The sequence below is a fragment of the Rhinolophus sinicus genome, chromosome 13 (genome assembly GCF_057876585.1).
Source record: "Rhinolophus sinicus isolate RSI-liver-muscle chromosome 13, RSI-T2T, whole genome shotgun sequence".
NCBI classification, from domain to species: Eukaryota; Metazoa; Chordata; class Mammalia; order Chiroptera; family Rhinolophidae; genus Rhinolophus; species Rhinolophus sinicus.
Genome location: NC_142513.1, coordinates 38,224,257 through 38,242,705, shown reverse-complemented (window position 1 = coordinate 38,242,705; position 18,449 = coordinate 38,224,257). Strand labels below are relative to the sequence as shown.

General features: G+C 41.4%; 1 protein-coding gene and 1 pseudogene across 2 annotated transcripts in view; both read right to left on the bottom strand.

Annotated features, from left to right (window-relative positions):
- DSTN (destrin, actin depolymerizing factor) overlaps positions 1–754 on the bottom strand; it is a 31,914-nt gene extending 31,160 nt beyond the window's left edge. Inside the window, exon 1 of one of the 2 annotated variants that reach the window (XM_019756642.2) lies at positions 586–754. In XM_019756642.2, coding sequence (XP_019612201.1) covers positions 586–588 — 3 coding nt within the window. In that variant the 5' untranslated portion in view covers positions 589–754. Of the gene's footprint in view, positions 1–302; positions 325–585 lie in introns of those variants that run through there. The other variant, XM_074317746.2, reaches the window with a different exon arrangement.
- Positions 755–13,405: 12,651 nt separating this feature from the next.
- On the bottom strand, positions 13,406–14,796 carry LOC109460859 (small ribosomal subunit protein uS2 pseudogene; annotated as a pseudogene).
- Positions 14,797–18,449: the final 3,653 nt, after the last annotated feature.

Genomic DNA, 18,449 nt, shown 5'->3' with positions numbered 1-18,449 from the left:
GCTACTGGAAGGTGATTGCCAGATATGACAAACAAAGCGGCTGCAAGGCCACCCGTTCTTAATCATGCCAGGGTCATGCTAGTAGTGATCATTCTGCCCTCTAGGGTTGTTCAATAAGGACTTATTTTCCTTATCGAGATGAACAGACCTCATGGGCCGAAACTGGCACGAGTTACTGGCCGCCTGTGTCCGGCTTTGGGGAAACGTGCCCGAACAAGGCCCGCTCTGGATTCCGACGCCCCCCACCCCGGGTTGGCGGACCCCACCCCTACCGATTTCACCGAGGGGGTAGGGGGCTCGACCTCGGCTGCTGGTACCAAGGCCTAAGCGGGAGAAACCGCGAAGGCGACGCTCCGGGGCGGCGGCCTCGCAGCAGCTTGGACCAACGCCGGGGAGCCGCCCAGGGACGCGGGGGCCCAGCGGATCTGCCAGCCGCAGACGCCCTAGACCCTACCCCGCCGGGAGACAGCAGCGGGGCCCGGGGCTCTCCCGGGCCGGGAGGCGGCACTCGCCCCTCAGCCCGACCCCTGCGGCGCCCCAGAGCTCCGCCGCGTCAGCTCACTCCTCGTACTCCCTCCCACTCACCATCTTCGCCGCGGCAACAGCAGGGACGCGGGGGAGGGAGCCGGCAGGCACTGAGTCTGCTGAGCGTCCTCCTCACAGAAGCTGGATACAGCGACCAAACGAGGAGGCGACACGGAGCGCGAGCCTACGAAGGAACGGGCGAACGGGCGCACGCCTCAGGGCCTAACACGGCTGCGCACGTCACGCGCTGCCCGCCGTTGCTACGCAACCGCTGGCCTGGTTACGCCCCGCCCAGCAGGATCTCTGGACTCCGGGCGGGAGTGTGGGGGGGGTTGTGTTCCCCACCTTCTGGAGACTGGGGGACCGGGTTCCCCTCACCTGCCAGCTCGGGTCTAATGAGGGAGGGAGTGGGTCCTCCTCATCTGAGAGGGAGGAGGAGGCGGAGATTGGACTAGCATCGGCCACTGAGGAGCGAGCAAAGGATGATGCGGGGCAGGTGGCCATGCTCAACTCCCCCACGGGCGGGGCCGCATGGCGCCCCGCCCACTTCGAAGTCGTTGCCCTTATATGGAAGTAGCCACCTGGCCAGGTGTGCGTTGCCGCTGGGGGCAGGGCCTGGGAAGGGGAGGGGGGGGAGGGAAAGATTGTGGGCGGGGCCGCGGAGGGGCGACGCGAGGAGGGAGCCGCGGGAGTGGAGGCGCGGACTGCAGCCGAGGGGTTACATCCCGCATATTTTACCTACTTTGGTGCGATTCCCGCCATCCTCCCCTGATTGGCTCAGCCCGGCACGTCAGGCCCTCGCCTAAGGGGGAAAATCTGCACATTTTTTCTTCCCGAGGCGACTGCGGCCTTTCAGAGTGCTCTGTGAGTCACCGCTAATTTCAGGTCTGGAAAAAAACAAGGAGTGATTTATTTATCTGTGGGAATGGCCCGGGGAAGGAGGCCCGGCGGTCCGGAGGGGTGTGGATGGGAAATGGCCTGACTTGTTTTAGGATGATGGCGCCAAACCCGCTGCTCCGTTCCTTGGTTTTTAAATTTGGGATTTTTTTTTTTTTTTAATGGTCGGTTGCATCAGAAACAAGGTTTCCAGAGGGCCAGAAGGAATCCCAATGTCTTTCTTGAGGGTTGCTTTTGTGAGGAATAAAGGGAACGGAAAAAATTTACAACTGGGATAATTACTTGACTTTAAGTTTTACTTAATTTAAGCTACTGGGAACATCATGGCCGCTACTAAAATTATTTAAATTCCCCAAATGTGAGGCTTTTGGACGGGTTGATCAGTGTGTTTTTTGCATTTTTCTGGGCACTACCTAAAATCTAGGTTGTATGTGGCTTTTGTTATGACCACTCAACTCAACCTAGAAACTCATTTCTCATTACTCTTCTCATTTTGTTGTTTCTTTTTAAGAAAGGAAGCAAGTTGTGGCAGTTGCAAGCCTTTACAACATGCTGTACTGCAAGATTTTTGGCAAACTAGAGCAGTTCTTAAAGAGAACTTGTTCAAAGTTGGATTTGTGTACCCACCCCCCAAAGCTTTAGACACAATATGTTATCTGGGGTAAGACTAGGGAATTTGCATTTCTAATAATTCCCAGGTGGTGTTAATGTTGCTGATTGGGTACTAACTTCCAGAAGAAAGAACCCTCCTGTATCCACCTGCAGCTGGAACCCTTTGTTTCTCTGTAGGCATAGGACTCAATGCCTGCTTCCACCTCTAGATCCTCAAGACTTCCTTTCTAGTCCAAAATTGAATCCTACTCGTTTAAGGACACAGTTTGCCTGCTCCAGACTCTCTTCTGCATATTATTCTTCACCCTGCCACCAGAGTTATGTCCAAACATAATAATCTGATCCTGTCACATTGCTGCTTAAAATTTTCTATGGCTTCCAGAATTCTCAGGAAGTCTCGCCTTTTTGCCTCTGGTTTCAGCCTACCGTTTTTGCGCTATCTCCCACGTCTTCCAAAGTGCCTAATTTTCTTCCAGAACTCTTACTCTTTATAACTGCCATAATCATGAGTCTGCTCCTTTCTCAACCCGGAATGTTCCTAGAACCCTCAAGTCTAAAGACCTCTGACCACTTCCCAAAGGACCAATAGTGTGCCTTCTGTAATCCCACAGTTCATCACTTCTCAAATCTTGATAAGCATCCAGATCACCTGAAGATCTTGTTAAAATGCAAATTCAAGGGGTTAGGGCTGGGGGGGGGGGGGATCTCCGATGTCCCCAGGTGATTGGAATGCTGCTGGTGTTCAACTCTGAGTAGCAAGATCTTAACAGTTTTTCCCTACTGTTAGTATAGCTCTGTAATTATTTATATGTTACCACCACCACCAGATTAGACAGTTCTTTGAGGACAAGGGGTATTTAGAATGCATCTTATATATGGACTACAATAGCCCCTAACACATAGTAGGTGTTTAATACATGTTTGTTCAGCAAGTAAACCAATATCCAAAGATATTCATCAGGCAAACTTCTATATCAGTTTACTATAACCGTAGACTAGCCTCCATTTTTCTTAAGGTCCCATTGAACTTTAACCTCTGCATTTACACATAAGTTTGCTGGATCTTTTCATTCCTCTTTATCCCACAGAGAGAAAAAGTTTTAACATAAGGTGTCTCCTTAAATATGAGATAGGCATATTCCATTTCTCATTTAGAAAACATAATAATATGTCATTGCATACTTAACAATCTGTGAACGTATAGGCCTTTTCATTTAAAACCATTAATATGAGTGGCAGGGAAGAATGAATTACACATTAATGAGGAGCTTGAAGAGAGATGTGTGTTATTAGACTGGAAAGGGGTTTTTTTTGCAAAAGGTGATATAACCCTGTCAGCATATAGTACAGAAAAAATTTTATTTTCTCCTGTGCCTCCTCAGAAATTCACTTGTTCCCTATCCACTACCCTTTTAATCATATAAATAAGACATGAATATATTCTCATTATAAAAGACTCAATACAATAAAGGAAATTTCCCTGAGCTCCCCCTACTCTTCATTCCCATAGTCTCAGTTCCCTCCTCAGAGGTAACCGCTGCTATCATTTTGGTCTATGGCCTTACAGAGAAAGAAATATACCTTATGCATGTGTTTTGTATTGTGTTTTGCTTTTGTTGGTGTCTTGTGTAGTGGTTTTAGGCTGGGTGTGTGGTGTCCTGTAGCTGCTTTCTGGTTTTCTTGACTTTCTAACTGCAGGATTTGTCCATTTCTGATAGACTGGTGTTAAAGTCTCCAACCATGGTAGTGAATTTGTCCGTTTCTCCTTGCAGTTCTATTAGTTTTTGCCTCACGTAGTTTGACACTGTTATTAGGCACATACACGTTAAGAATTGTGTCTTGGAGAATTGACCCCCTTATCATTATACAATGCCCTTCTTTGTACCTGATAACTTTCCTTACTTTGAAGTCTGTTCTGTCTGAAGTTAATATAGCTAGCTACTCCTGCTTTCTTTTGATTAGTGTTAGCATAGTATTTTGTCTCCATCATTTACTTTAATCTACATGTGTCTTTATATTTAATATGGGTTTCATGTAGACAACATATAGTTGGGTTATGTTTTTTGAGTCTCTCTGTCTTTTAATTGGTGCATTTAGACAAATTGACATTCAAAATTATGTAGTTGGACTCATATTTACAATATTAGTTACTCTTCTATTTGTTGCCCTTGTTCTTTGTTCCTATTTTTGTTATCCAGTCTTTTCCTGCCTTTTGAGGTTTTAATTGAGCATTTTATATGAATCCATTTTCTGTCCTTTCTTACGAAATTATACTTATTTTCCTACATTTTTTAGTGGTTTCCCAGAGTTTGAAATATATCCGTGCCAGTAATCCAAGTCCACTTTAAAATAACACTGTATTACTTCAAGGGTACTGTGAGTATAATAGCAAAATAATACTAATTCCTTCCTCCCGTCCCTTGTATCACTGCTGTAATTCATTTCACTCACACGCATATATAAGCATACATAAGCACAGCTTTACATACATAAGATATACTCGTATGCATAAGCATATGTAGTCAAATATATTGTTGCCATTATTATTTGAATAAAGTTATCTATTAGATCAATTAAGAATAAGGAAAAAGTTTTTATTTTACCTTCACTTATTTCTTCTATGTTCTTCCTTTCTTTATGTAGATCTGAGATCTGAGGGTATATTATTTTCCTTCTCTCTAACATTTCTAGCAAAGTAAGTGTACTGGCAACAAATTCTCTTAATTTTTGCCAGAGAAAGTCCTTATTTCTCCTTCACTTTTGAAGGATAATTTTGCAGGGTACAGAATTTGAGGTTGGTGGGTTTTTTTCTCTTACACTTTAAATATTTCACTCCACCCTCTTGCTTGCAGTTTCTGAGGAAAAGTCAGATGTAATTCTTATCTTTGGTCCTCTATAGGTAAGGCCTTTTGTTGTTGTTTTTGCCTAGGTGTAGTTTTGTTTTTGTTTTTTGGTTGGTTTGTTTGGTTGGTTGGTTGACTGGTTGGGTTTGGTTTGTTTTCTTTGGTTTTTTTTTCCTGTGGTTTGGTGTCTGACAATAATTTGGGGAAATTCTCAGTTACTATTTCAAATATTTCTTCTGTTCCTTTCTTTCTTCTCCTTCTGGTATTCCCATTACACATATGTTATAACTTTTGTAGTTGTCCTACAGTCCTTGGATGTTCTGTTCTGTTTTTTTTCCAGTCTTTGTTCTCTCTGCTTTTTGGTTTTAAGGATTCTATTGATATATTCCTTAACTTAAAGATTTTTTTCCTCAGCTGTGTCCAGTCTACTAATAAGCACATCAAAAGCATTCTTTATTTCTGTTCCTGTTTTACCTTCTAGTATGCCTTGTAATATTTTCTTGACAGCTGGACATGATGTATTGGGTAAAAAGAACTGCAGTAAATAGGCCTTTAGCAATGTGGTGGTGAGGTGTGGGAGCAGGGGAAGCTTTCTATAGTCCTATGATTAGGTCTCAGTCTTTTAGTGAGCTTGTGCCTCTGGACTGTGAACTTCACACGTGTTTTTCAGTTTTATTTTTTCCCCTGTAGCTGGGACAGGATGGCTAGAGTGAGCTAGAGTTGTATATTTCCCTTTCCATTTAGGTTAGACTCTAGTAACTAGTTTCTCCCAAGGGTGGGCCTTATTAAGAAGAGCAGGGGTGGCCGGTTGGCTCATTTGGTTAGAGTGCAGGGCTTATAACACCAAGGTCGCCGTTTCGATTCCCACATGGGCCAGTGAGCTGCACCCTCCACAACTACATTGAAAACAACGATTTTACTTGGAGCTGATGCGTCCTGGAAAAACACACTGCTCCCCAATATTCCTCAATAAAAATTAAGAAAAAAAAAAGAAGAAGAAGAACAGAGTGCTCTAGCATATCTCAAAATGGTTCCATTGCCCCTCCCCCTTGCCAGAAGCCAGAGGATTTTTCTCCAGTATTTGGTGTGGGAAGCTGGTAGAGCTTCCAGAGGTAAAACTCACAGAAGTGTGTGTGTGTGGGGGTCTTCCTATGAATGAGTCTCCCTAGAGTTTTTAACTCTCAGACTTGTCCACACTGAGCCTCCAGCAATTTGTTAGTTGCAGTTTAGGGTTTTCTACCTACCACTGGTTCCCACAATGGTTTCTACTTATGAATCTCTCCTCTGGTAAGCTACAACTCCCTATATTTGCCAGTCTGTCTCCAGGTTTGGGAACAATGGTTTGTCCTCTATCTTCCCCTCATGAATTTAAGAAGAGTTGCCTGTTCAGCTTTTTACTTGTCATTAGGACTGAGTGGTGACTTCCAAGCTCCTTACATGTGAACTAGAAACTGGAAGTCCACCCTTTCCTTTTTATGAAACATCCCAAAAATACCAGACTGGGCTTCCACTTTATATAATTGACCAGAACTTAGTCATATGGCTGCAAGGGAGGTTGGGTTATATGGTCTGTTCTCTGAGGACAAGTGTGCTCAGTTAAGGAATTCAGGTTCTTGTAATAATAAGGAAGAGGGGGAAATGGACATTGGGGGATAACTAATGGTGACTTCCATAGGTGGATATTATTCTATAGATGAGATAAGGTGAAGAGATGTTCCTTGGAAGCCAAGTGGAATAAACGATCTGCTCCCAGCCCGTGACCTTGAGTATCAGGCCACTGACACATCACTCATGGGTAATGCTGAACAAGAGAGCTGCAGTACCTCTTGTTGCTTCCTTACCACCACAGAAAGGGTTTATACAAAACAAAGCAAATGGAAGCTCTAGCAGCCCCTAGGGCCCAAGCAGCTATTTTAGGAAAGGGCTAAATACATTTAAGAGTATCCATGAGGACGATGCAGTACCACATAGTAGCACTATTGATTTCTCTATTAGTCCTTATGGTCGGGTAAAAGTCATATACCACTATTTTATAACATTAAAAATCAAACAACTATGATAAATGTTTTTCATGTAACTCTTGTTAAAATTGGAAACTTTCTCTCTAGAAAAGTAGACATTTGCTACTACTCACAAAGCTTAGCCTACAATTTCAGGGAGCTCATGGACTACCCTGATGCCCATCCATTAAATGAGGTTTGGGGAAAGGTTTGGGGAAATGTTCTAAAAAGGAAACTCAAGGTGGGGATAAATGAACAGTCCCACTCTTTCTTCCCCAGAATCCACATGCCAAGACCAGGGTAGCTATGAGTTTAGCATGAAGACTTCCAAACCCTTATAATATAGAACATTTAAAAAATACTAATGGCCTCCACCATGTATATAGGACTGCAGCTTGTTTTTATTCACTCATTCCACAATGTGTCTTGAGGATCTGTCCATATTGTCTTCCCATTTTTCAGAAGCATGGTACATTCTCTCCACAGTTCTGATAGGGTTGCTATAATTCTGGAGAAAGAAAAAGGAGGCACAAAAGATTTAGAAAGGGACAAATAAAGTAATCAAGTGTTTGATATAATAGAGTAAATGACTTCAAACTCTTCAGAATGAAAAGAAGCCCGAAGGTTGAGTGTGATCACAAGTTACAAAATTGTGAAGAGTGGGAATGAAGTGAATAGAAATTTTGCAGCAAATTCTAACATAAAAATAAGAAGACTTCTGTTAAAGATGTAATTTTAGGGAAAATAGGACTATTTTACATGATGGACAAGACAGGAGGAAAAGGGCAAATGGAGGAGGAGAAAGGCAGGTCATAAACAGTAACAGGCTGATAGTGGCAAGCTGTCTGGTTGGGACCCATTTTTCCCCACTCTTATCCCATTATTCTTTGCAGACCTCTGTCTCTCCCGTGACTACTGTAGAGAAAGAAAACCTAAGAACCAGCAAAGTGCCCACCCCTGAGGTTACCAGGTAATGTGAAGGCAGTTCTGGAGCCCTGCTGGGATGTGGGGAGATGATACTAACATAGGCAAGTGGGCTGCCCAAGCTTGGGACTTTACCTCACCCCACTTTCACCTCCCCGGGCCCTGAGGACTAAATAATTATATGCTGGAACAGAGGGCTTGGAGTACTGGGAGGTGATCTAGAAGGGCCTCCTGGTTGAGGTGTGGGCAGTTGAATGCAGATTGCAACATCAGAGGTTTGTCAGCGTGGTGCATCTCCAGCTATCTCCGCTCCCCTACCAAACTCTCCAGGAGTAGCATTAGTTCTCACCCCCTCCCCAGGTATTCTGTACAAGCCCAGATAGATGAAAATCTTAAAGATATATGTATGAATTCATAGGCAAAGATGATGAAACAGGAAGGATCCAAGCATTATGAAAGAAAGATAGCCAGCTGAAGAAACTCAAGCAGAAGAAGGAGGACAAGAAATTAAAGTGAGCATAGTAAATATTCTCAGAGAGATAAGGAAAGGTATTAGGAACCAGGAGCAAGAACAAACAGTTATGAAAATATTGGAAACATTAAGAATATACAATATTATTTTTGAACTAAAAGATGCAGTGGTGGCCTGGAAAGCAGACTGGAGATATCTGAAAAATGAGGATGTGAGTTGCAAGATGAGGTCAAGGAATTAAGGTATCAAGAAAGGATAAAGAGATGCAAAGAATAGGAGAAACATTTAAGAGGTATGGAGGATAGAGGGATAAAGGCCAGTGTCTGTATAAAGAAATTTCAGGATAGTAAAATTAGTAAACTGAGGGAAGAAAATGTTTGAAGAAATGATAGCTGCAACTTCAGTTATGCTTCATTTTTAAAATTAATTACTGACTTCATTATTTCAACATTTATGTTGTATCTACAATGTGCCAAGTCTGTTCAGAGCATGAATAAGGTACAAAAGGTTCCTGATGTCCTGAAGCTCAAATTCCACTCACCTACAGGCAGACAATAAACAACTAAACAAAAAATTACTGGGTAGTGATAGGTGCTGTAGTGATAAAACTGGGTGATGTGACAGAGGGTAACTGGGGGTGAGGAGAGCACATTTAAGTTGGTGCTCAGAGAAGTCTTCCCCAAAGAGGTGAAATTTAAGCTGAGACTTAAATGCCAAGAAGGACCTAGCTGTGTGAAGATAGAAGTGGGGAGCATCCTCAGCAGAAGGAATGAGTTGGATGTGCTCAAGAACAAAGGACGACACACAGCTAGAGCCTGGTGGGCCAGGGTGGGTGGACCCAATTGAGGCTGAAAGGTAACCAGTAATCAAGTCATGCAGGACTAAGTATAGTCCATGGCAAAGAGATCAGGGTGGATTAATGAAAAAAAAAATTATAGCCTCAATATGTGTGACGTATTTATAGTTATACTACATCTACATGATCGATTATATTAGGTTGAACGTAGGAAATAAATAATATCTAACTATTTTTGACCGTCAAAAGCAGGAATTTCTTATGGTGCAATCTAATACTAACCAAGCAGTGGTCAGTGCAGCCTGGCCTTCTTAAAGGATGTTTGCATCACCCCATCATTTATTATTACCACCTGAGTTTCTAATATGAAAACGAGGTGTTAAAAAAAAAAATAAAAGTTTATGTTTGGAGACAAAACAAGGACCTTGTTTACATTCACAATGAGATGCCACTTTGAAATATTTTCAATTAGATTTGACAGATGTTTACTGGGCTCCTACTGTGTGCCAGCTGTGGCTGTGTTAGCTACCAGGACTACAAAGATGAATAAGTCATAGGCCTGCCACAAGGAGATCATGAGTGAAACACAGATCAACGCTAAGATAAACTCAGCCCAGTTTCCCTTGGGGATTCTCAGGCTCCTAACTGGTGGGGTAGATCATACCAGGAAAATGTGACTGGATTTTAGTGACTGAGACATCTGAAGAGGAAGGAAATGTGTATTTGTTACTGACAGTTTCTCACTTAGGTTGGTGATAAGTACAGGAAAGATGGTTCCATACATCAGAGACTGATGTTATGGAAGAAAAGAACAAATGTCCCTACCAAAATTTAGGCTCCATGGACCACGAATCCTAGACAGATACACATATGAATTTTTTTTTTTTTTTTTTTTGCTTTGGGGAGCAGCTCTGGCTTGTTTCCCAGTTTTCCCTTAATCTGAGGGTGGGAGGAGGGATTTCAAATGATGGTTCAAGCAAAGAAACCCAGCTTTGCCCAAGAGCAAAATCAAGGACACCGCCACCAGAAACAGCCAAGGGACAATGGCTGTGATTTCAAATTTGAGTGCCTTTTGGTATAACTGTTTATGCTTTCATCACTAAGACTCCAATATTTCTATCACTAGTTGTTCAACAAGGTATTTGATACTATTGTCACAAGTTCTAGTGCTGACTGCCTGTGTGACCTGCAAGGTACTCTCTGGCCTTCCTTATCCTCACCTGCAAACTGAAGGTGTTGATGAGTTTGACCTCTTTAGCTCTAAAATGTGGTGCCTGCACTATACTCTTGACACAGGGCCTGTTTTTAGAGCAAAATCAATAAGTTGCTGTAACTGTCCAGGTTGTAGGCTAATGGGGTTCTCTCAGCTATCTACAACTGGGGAAAGGAAGCTGATTGGCACAAAGGAAAAAAAAATGTCAATGTCACACACTCTTAACATTTGAGAGACAAACATCTCACATCTTGCAATATTTTTTTTTCTTTTTTTTTGGTCAATAAATTCAGGTCCAGTCATTATGAGGTGGTGCCCTCACAAGATTTTCCATTCGGGAAGTGGAAGGAATCACTTGTTCATTTATATTCTGGCTCCTGTGGAAAAACCTCCCCTCCCACCTCTTGAGCCAGTGAGTCACTTCCTCCCTCAAACCTCTATATAGCTTCTTCGCAGCCCTGGCCTGGCCCCCTGGAGAGGGGAGGGGTCTGGGCTGTTGGTGTGGAAAGGTGCTTCAGGCAGCACAGCTTAAATAGCTTTGAAATAGAAAAGGATCCTCCATGTAGGAGAAAGTAATGTGGTCTGATAAAAGTGAGTGTGGGATTCCAGATTCAGCCTTTTTTCTTTTCTTTTAAACAACTCTAGGAAAAAAACACCCATAGAAGATACAGTGGGTTGTGGATTTATTTTATGACTCATGGAAATTTCTAAAATGATAAATATTGGTTCAGCAGTAGCCTGACATAAGAAACACTCAACTAAACACGACTCTGTGGTTACAAGAAACAAGAAGCGGGTATTTAACAAACTGTAACCACTTCCAAGCTTTCAGAGAGAAAAAGAACAGAAAGCATTGCCTGGATTCTGAGAGGTGCCCTTGGCAAGCCAAGATTTCATTTGCTTTTCCTGAGGCCAGAAACTTTCCTGAGATGGATGCAGTATCTTCCTGGCTAGGAAGCCATTTCAAATGCCTTTGGTTTTATGCTGTATTTAGTCCAGACTCTTTTTGGCTAATATAATGAAAATATCGACTGTAAAAATTAATGAGGGTAAAGATGAAAATATTTTCCCTTCAGAAAGAAGAAAAACGGAAAATATTTTCCTTCCTGAGTAAAAATCCTTCCACATCTCTGTGTAGAAAAAACTAGACATTCTGCAGAGATGTTAGGAATCCAGAGTACCAACTTGTTTCAGAGAAAATTTAGAAAGCATGAGCCATAAACAATGGTTGGGCCCCTCCAGAGTAGAAGTTTTATTTCTCATGAAACAAAGTATTACCTTAACTTCTTATCAGCTGATTTTATTGTGTAAAGAAAATATACTAATATGTATATATTTGTAACATATACCCAGGAGAAAGGCTAGTGTAACAACTTACCAAACTCTAATAATGAGTAGCTTGAATCGCTTTTCATCTGGTTTATCCTATATAACTGTTGTAGGTTTATTAAGAGTAGCATTACTTTGGAATTGGCTATCCCAACACACACACAACAGACTTTACCATCTAGAGTCATGATACATACATGGTTAGGAAGATTACTAAAGAAAGAAAGTGAGAAGATTCAGGCCACAATTCTGTGTTTCAAATTCAATGACTAAAGGAACCATTAAGCAGGTGAGTGTAGCAAGTCAGGGGCCTAGAAAGAGGCACCAAATCTGAAAAGGTGTTTCCTTAAGTCGATCAGGTCTTGCCGATGACCATCCTACAAGCAGTCCTGGGCATATGGACTTCCCTGGAGAAAGAGGAGGCCATGTTGGGATAGACTTAATTAGCCACTCAGGACTAAGAACCGAGGATAGTTGTAGGGGAGGTTGGAAAGCAAAGAAACAGCTAAGGCCATTGCATAAGTTCTTGTGGAGAATCCACTATGAGGGAGAAGAGAAACGAGTGCCTGGCATGGCCTGGAACACCGGTGTAGGTGGGAAGGGATGTGCAACAAGACATCGCATCTGTCTGCCCTTTGGGGACCCAGCTGCCGGGAGACTTATCTCAAGTTTCTCCAGAGAGAGAAACTGCGAGAACCAGATTAATCAGAGAAATGTGCCATGAGGCCTGTGAGTGGTACTGAGAAAATGGGACTTCTTTAGAAGCTCTGGCTCTCTGTATTTTTTCCCCTCTTTGCTTCTCTGCTCATCTTATATTAATAAGCACTTCAACCTGATGAGGAGGGAGGTCTCTCCACCCAAGAGGCTGTGGCAGGAGTGTCTCTGTAGGTAGCCAAGGTGATGCTGGCAGCCACAGAGGGAGCAGTTGTGCTGATGGCTCCTGCAGGAATACCTCACTGGCTGCCAAGGGAGAGGGAGCCCCCTGGGCCCTGAGCCATGATACAGATGGGCCCTGGGTCATTCTTCTCATTGAGCCAAAGAGCATTAAAAATGATTACAGAATGGAAATTCTTTTGTTGCATTTTTTCCTGGTTATTAAAAAAATGCAGATTTATTGAAAAAAGCCTGAAAGTGTATAAGAAAGAAAATAAGGGTTGCCAATTCATTTTCCCATCATCTTTTTATCCAATAATAAAAAAAAGTGATTAAAAATTTTTAATTACACAAATTACCTGGGAATATCTTCTCCTTATTAAAAAGCCATATAGAAAACTTCAACTACATACCCCTGCAATTCTTTGTCCCTTACCAAAGTTAAACCCTATCATTGATTTGGAATGTGTCCTTCCAGAGTTTGTTCTATACATTTACACCACACACACACACACACACACACACACACACACACACACACACACGATTGATTGACCAATAGATAGTTTTGTATTCCTGTGATTTAAAAAAAATAGTATTATATTCCATTATCACCTTGCTTGCTTTACTCAGCGGTATGTTTTGGACATCTTTCAATGGCTGTACTTATAGGTCCATCCCATTCTTGGCTCTATTGCATAGTGTTGCATAGTTTGAAAACACATTTATCATTTACCTTACTGAGAGATATTTAAGTAGCTTCCAGTGATAATAAGGGTGCAGTTAAAATCTTTGTACATGCATTTTTTGTGCACATGAGTAAATACAGATCTAGTATAAGATAACTGAAAAATGGAACGTCTGGGTTGAAGAATATATGCACATTTGATTTTTGAAAGTTAAGACTTTGCTGTTCCAGAAGGCTGAATCTATTTAACCTCTTACTAACAGTGTATGGAAGAGTACTCTCTCTCCACATCCTCACCAACTCTGGATATCAACCTCTGTAAATTTTGTGAATCTGATGGATAAAAAATGTATCTCATTGCTTGAATTTGCAATGTGATTACTAGTGATGTTGAGCATCTTTTCACGTTTATTGTTTTTATTTTTTCCTCTTCTGTGAAATACATATTCATGTGTTGCTTTTATTTGTCTCTGATTTTAGTAGTTTCTTCGGATTCTGGTTATTAATCCAGAACATATTTTGTTCATGTGAAAAAATATGTCCCCTAGTTGTTTCTCATTTTTAAACTTTGTTTATAGTATTATTTAGCATATATTTTAATGATGTTAAACATGTTAAATGATGATATCATTTTTATTTTATTTTAGAAACTGTTTATTTTTCATCAACCTTATTTCCATTTTGCATAAGAGTTTGTGGAAGAATAGCTTAGGACCAGTCAGTGATTGTTTCTAGCCATTCAGTGGCCTGAGCAGTAGGGGCTACAGACCAGTCCTCAGTGGCAGGCTGAGCACTCCAGTCTTCACTAGGAAACTGCTGAATAGGCACGGAAGTCACCTGTATGCCTTCAGACCAGTCTGAAACCTTGGATTGAGCAGCAGTGAACTTGGGAGCTGGAGAAGTCCATTCATCCTGAAATCCTTCCTTGGTCGTAGCCTTTTCAGCAGCAACCTGCTCGTACTTTTTAATCTCTTCAGGGTCTCTGTGGAAGTAGAGGTCAGGCATGACCTCCCACGGGTGCTCGCGGAAGATGGTGCTATGCATGCGCAGAACTTCCCAGGCCAGCATCCACTACATCAGATCCATGGAGTGAACTCCCTTGTTGCTGCAAGGGATGGCAATGTCCACAGAGCACAGAGGAGACTGTTACACAGAGCGATGGTTGGCAGGTTAACATACTCATAAGACGCCTCTGTAAAAAGCTGGTGGTCAGCTCTGGCATCAGTAACCACCAGAAGTCTCAGCTGCTGGAAGGCAACCTGGATCTAGTTAGTGAAGGTCCCAGGAGTAAAGTGGCCAGCAATAGGAGTGGCTCCAGCAGCAACAGCAAACTTCTGTACAGCTCACTGGCTGGTATTCCTGGACGATAGGACACTGACATCCGGGTTTTTAATGGCAACAATGGCATGAGCTGCCAGAGAAGTTTCTCCCAGGTTCTCTTCAGATTTATGATGTAGATGCCATCATTTTTCCTTTTGTAGATGTACTGTTCCATTTGGAAGTCAAGGTTGGTGCCACCTAAGTGGGTTCCTGCTGCAAGGAATTTGAGGACATCCTCCTCTTTCATTTGCAGGACATCAAAGGCTCTGGACATTGTAAAAGATTCCCTTTAAGTTATGTGGGAACCAAGAACAATGCCATATGGGTCCCTCTCTGAGTAGCACAGAAAAAAATGATGATGTTTTAATAAGACAAATTTATCAATCCTTTTCTGGTGTTTATTGCATTTTTAATTTTGCTTAAGAAGGCCTTCTCTACTACTAAGATTTCATTTGGAATTACTATTATATATTGTAGGTATCTAATTTTACTATTTCCAAATGTATATCCACTTTTTCCAGAACTACTTGTTCAACTAGTATATCCTTTTCCCATTGATATGAAATATCATTTTTACCATACATTCTACTCCCATGTGGAAATAGACACACATGGGTCTATTGCTTACTCTATTTTTTTTCCACTGATTTGTTCATTCTTATACAGCTATCACCTTTTTCATTACCCTGTATTTTAAATATTTGATAGGCCCTATTTATTCTTTTAAAAAATATCCTTAGTTATACTTATGTACTTTCTCTTCCCTGTGAAATTTTGAATCAGCTTGTGAAATTCTATAAAAAGTTCTGATGACATTTGATTGGGATTGCATTGTTTTCAATTATCAATTTGTGGAGGCTCCATATCTTTACACTATTTATTCTTCCTACTTAGGAACATGGCATGTTTCTATAATTGTCTGTCTTCTTTTGTACTGCTCAGTAAAACTTTATACTTCTCTTCACTTGCAGTCTATGTGTGGCTTAATTGGATTTTTTTTTTTTAGGTATTTTATGGTTTTCATTATTTATATTTTGTAATTATTACTGGGGTAAAGGTGAACAACTCATTTTTGTATGCTAGTCTTACATCCAACCACCTCATTGAATCCTCATTAATTCTAATACTTTTTTTACTTAATTTTCTTAGATGTTTTGGGAATGATATTATATAAGCCATAAATACCATAATGACAATTCTGTTTCTTTGTTTCTAATTCTTAAAACTAACTTCTGATTCTTGCCATTGCATGGCGTAGATTTGAATGCATAATACTGAATAATGACAGTGATAGCAAGTATATTTGCCTTATTTGACTTTAATGGAAAGCTTCTAATATTCCATCATCTCTTACACTCTTTGTATTTTTACGCTCTTTGCAAAAAACAAGTCAAAGAAGTGTCTTGTCCTAGTTAAGAGTTTTTATCAGTAGTGGGTGTTCAGTTTTATTAAATGTTTTGGAGATACCATAGGAGCATAGGAGTTCTCCCCCACCCCCAATCTGTCAATGTAATAATTCTATTAATGGATTTTCTAATGTTGAACTATCCTTGCATTCTGTGGTAGATTCTACTCGGCCATGATGTTTGTTCTTTTGACCCACTGATAGATTTAGTTTATTAGCCGTTTAGGATTTTTACACCTTTCACAAGTGAGATAGGCCTATGTTTTATGTTGGTTTTATGTTTAGGATATCCTGGGCCAGTTTTGTTCCTAAGGTAGAGAGTAAGTTGGGAATATTTCCTTCTTTGCTTTTTCTCTGAACCTTGTATAAGGTGGGACTTATTTAATCCTAAAATCTCTAATAGTATTGGTCTGAGAGACAAGAAGGTCATTAGACCTGATCTGAAACACAACTCAAAATTAACGTTAAACCTTAAACTGGATTCAGCTTTTAGTCAAGATGGTGGAGTAGTAAACACTGTGCTCGCCTTATCTCACAACCACGTCAAAATTATAACTAAACCACAGAATAGCCATCATTGAGTATCACCTGAAGTCTAGTTGAGTAGAAGTCCTATAACTAAAGATATACAGAAGAAGCCATGTTGAGACTGGTAAGAGGGGTGTGGACGCAGAATAGGCTGGTCCAACATCCACATGCGGTGGTTAAAAATCAGTAGGGATGTCTCAGCAGCCGAGGTCCCCCTGAGTAGCAAAGGGTTTCAGCCCCACACCAGGTTCCCCAGCCCAGGGTTGCAGTGCTGGGGAGAAGTGTCTCCATAACTTCTGGCTGTGAAAACTAGCAGAGATTTTGGCTGATGAGACAGAATGCTGCTGGAGTCCAGGCATTCCTCTTGAAGGGCCTGTACACAGACTTGCTTGCTGACAGGCTCACTTGCTCTGAGCTTCAGTGCTGGAGCAGCAGTCTCAAAAGGTGCCAGAACATATGGGGAGGAACTGAATTGTCTGGCTTGAGGGCAAGGGGTGGAGGGGCAGCTTTCTCTCAGACGGAAGTGCTGGCAGAAGCCATTGTTACTTTGTTGAGCCCTCCTCCCACCCAGGCTGCAAACAGACAGGCGCCATGTCTGAGTCTCCATCTTTCTAAAATAGACCCCCTCTCCTACCCTATCTATCTCCTTTTCTAGCTGTATTGTTTTCCAAACACTTTATGCAATTGACATTGTTTATTTGTTTAGTTGTTCATTGTCTTTTTGCCTCCAATAGAATATACACTCCATGAAAGCAGACTTTGTTTTGTTTGTTGCTGAATTGCCATTTCCTAGACTATCACTTGGTACATAGAAGATAAACACTAAATATTTGTAGAAGTTGTTGATTAAAATACTGATTCTTCTTTTGAGGGATTCTTTTTTTACCCTATTAACTTTATTTTCTAAGTGTTAGTTCTGCTTGTTGAGTTTAGCATTTCATCCTCTTAGTTCCATCCCCACCACTTTCCTGAAACTGCTCTTACCAAGGTGACCAGGGAACTTTATATTGCTAAGTCCAATGGTCAATTCTTAGTCCTGTCACTCAACACAGTGAATCACATCTCTTTTCCTTGAAACACTTTCCTTACTTGACTTTCAGAATCCCGCTCTCTCTTGATTTTCTACGTACCTGCCTGGCTATTCCTTTTCAGTCCCTTTTGCCGGTTCCTCCTTATCTCTCCTGATCTCTAATCCCTAGAGGGCCCTCATATTCAGTTTAGACTTCCTCTCTCTTCTATTTACCCTCACTTCCTTGGTATTCTGATTCCATTTCATGACTTTAAATATCAGCTGTTTGCTGATGGTTACTAAATTTTCGTATCCTTCCTTAACCTTTCCCCAGAACTCCAAACTTATAGATGCAACTATCTATTCAACGTTTGCCCTTCGATGTTTGATCGACATCTCAATTTACCATGATTAAAACAGAACTTCTGAGATTCTCCCTTAAATCTGCTTCACCTATAATTTCCCCCATGTTGTAAATGGCAGTTTCATCCTTCCAGATACTCAAGCCAAAATCTTCAGATTTATCCTTGACACCACTCTTTCTCTCATACCCCCTTATCGGCTGATACTATTCGCTCATCTTTCCAAATACATCCAGAATCCTCTCACTTCTCACCACCTCCATTGCTACCACCTGGCCCAAGTCAGCATCACGTCTAAACTGGATTATTACAATAGCCTCTTAACTGGTCTCTTTGCTTCTGTTGTTCTTAACACAACCATCAAAGTGATCCTATTAAATTGTAAGTCAGTTTATGTTATTTCTTTGTCAAAATTCTCAATGGCTTCCCTTCACTATCATAGTAAAGCCAAATCGTTATGAAGGATTTTACAGAAACTCTAGTATCAGCCTCCTTGTTACTCTTTGTTACCTCATCACCCTCCGCTCTATCTTTACATTCTCTGCTCTCACCAAAGCAGCCTCCTCACTCTTCCTTGAACAAACCAGGCATAGCCCATTACACTTCCTTTTCCCTGTGTTTGAAATTTTCTTCCTTGAGGTATCTAAATAGCA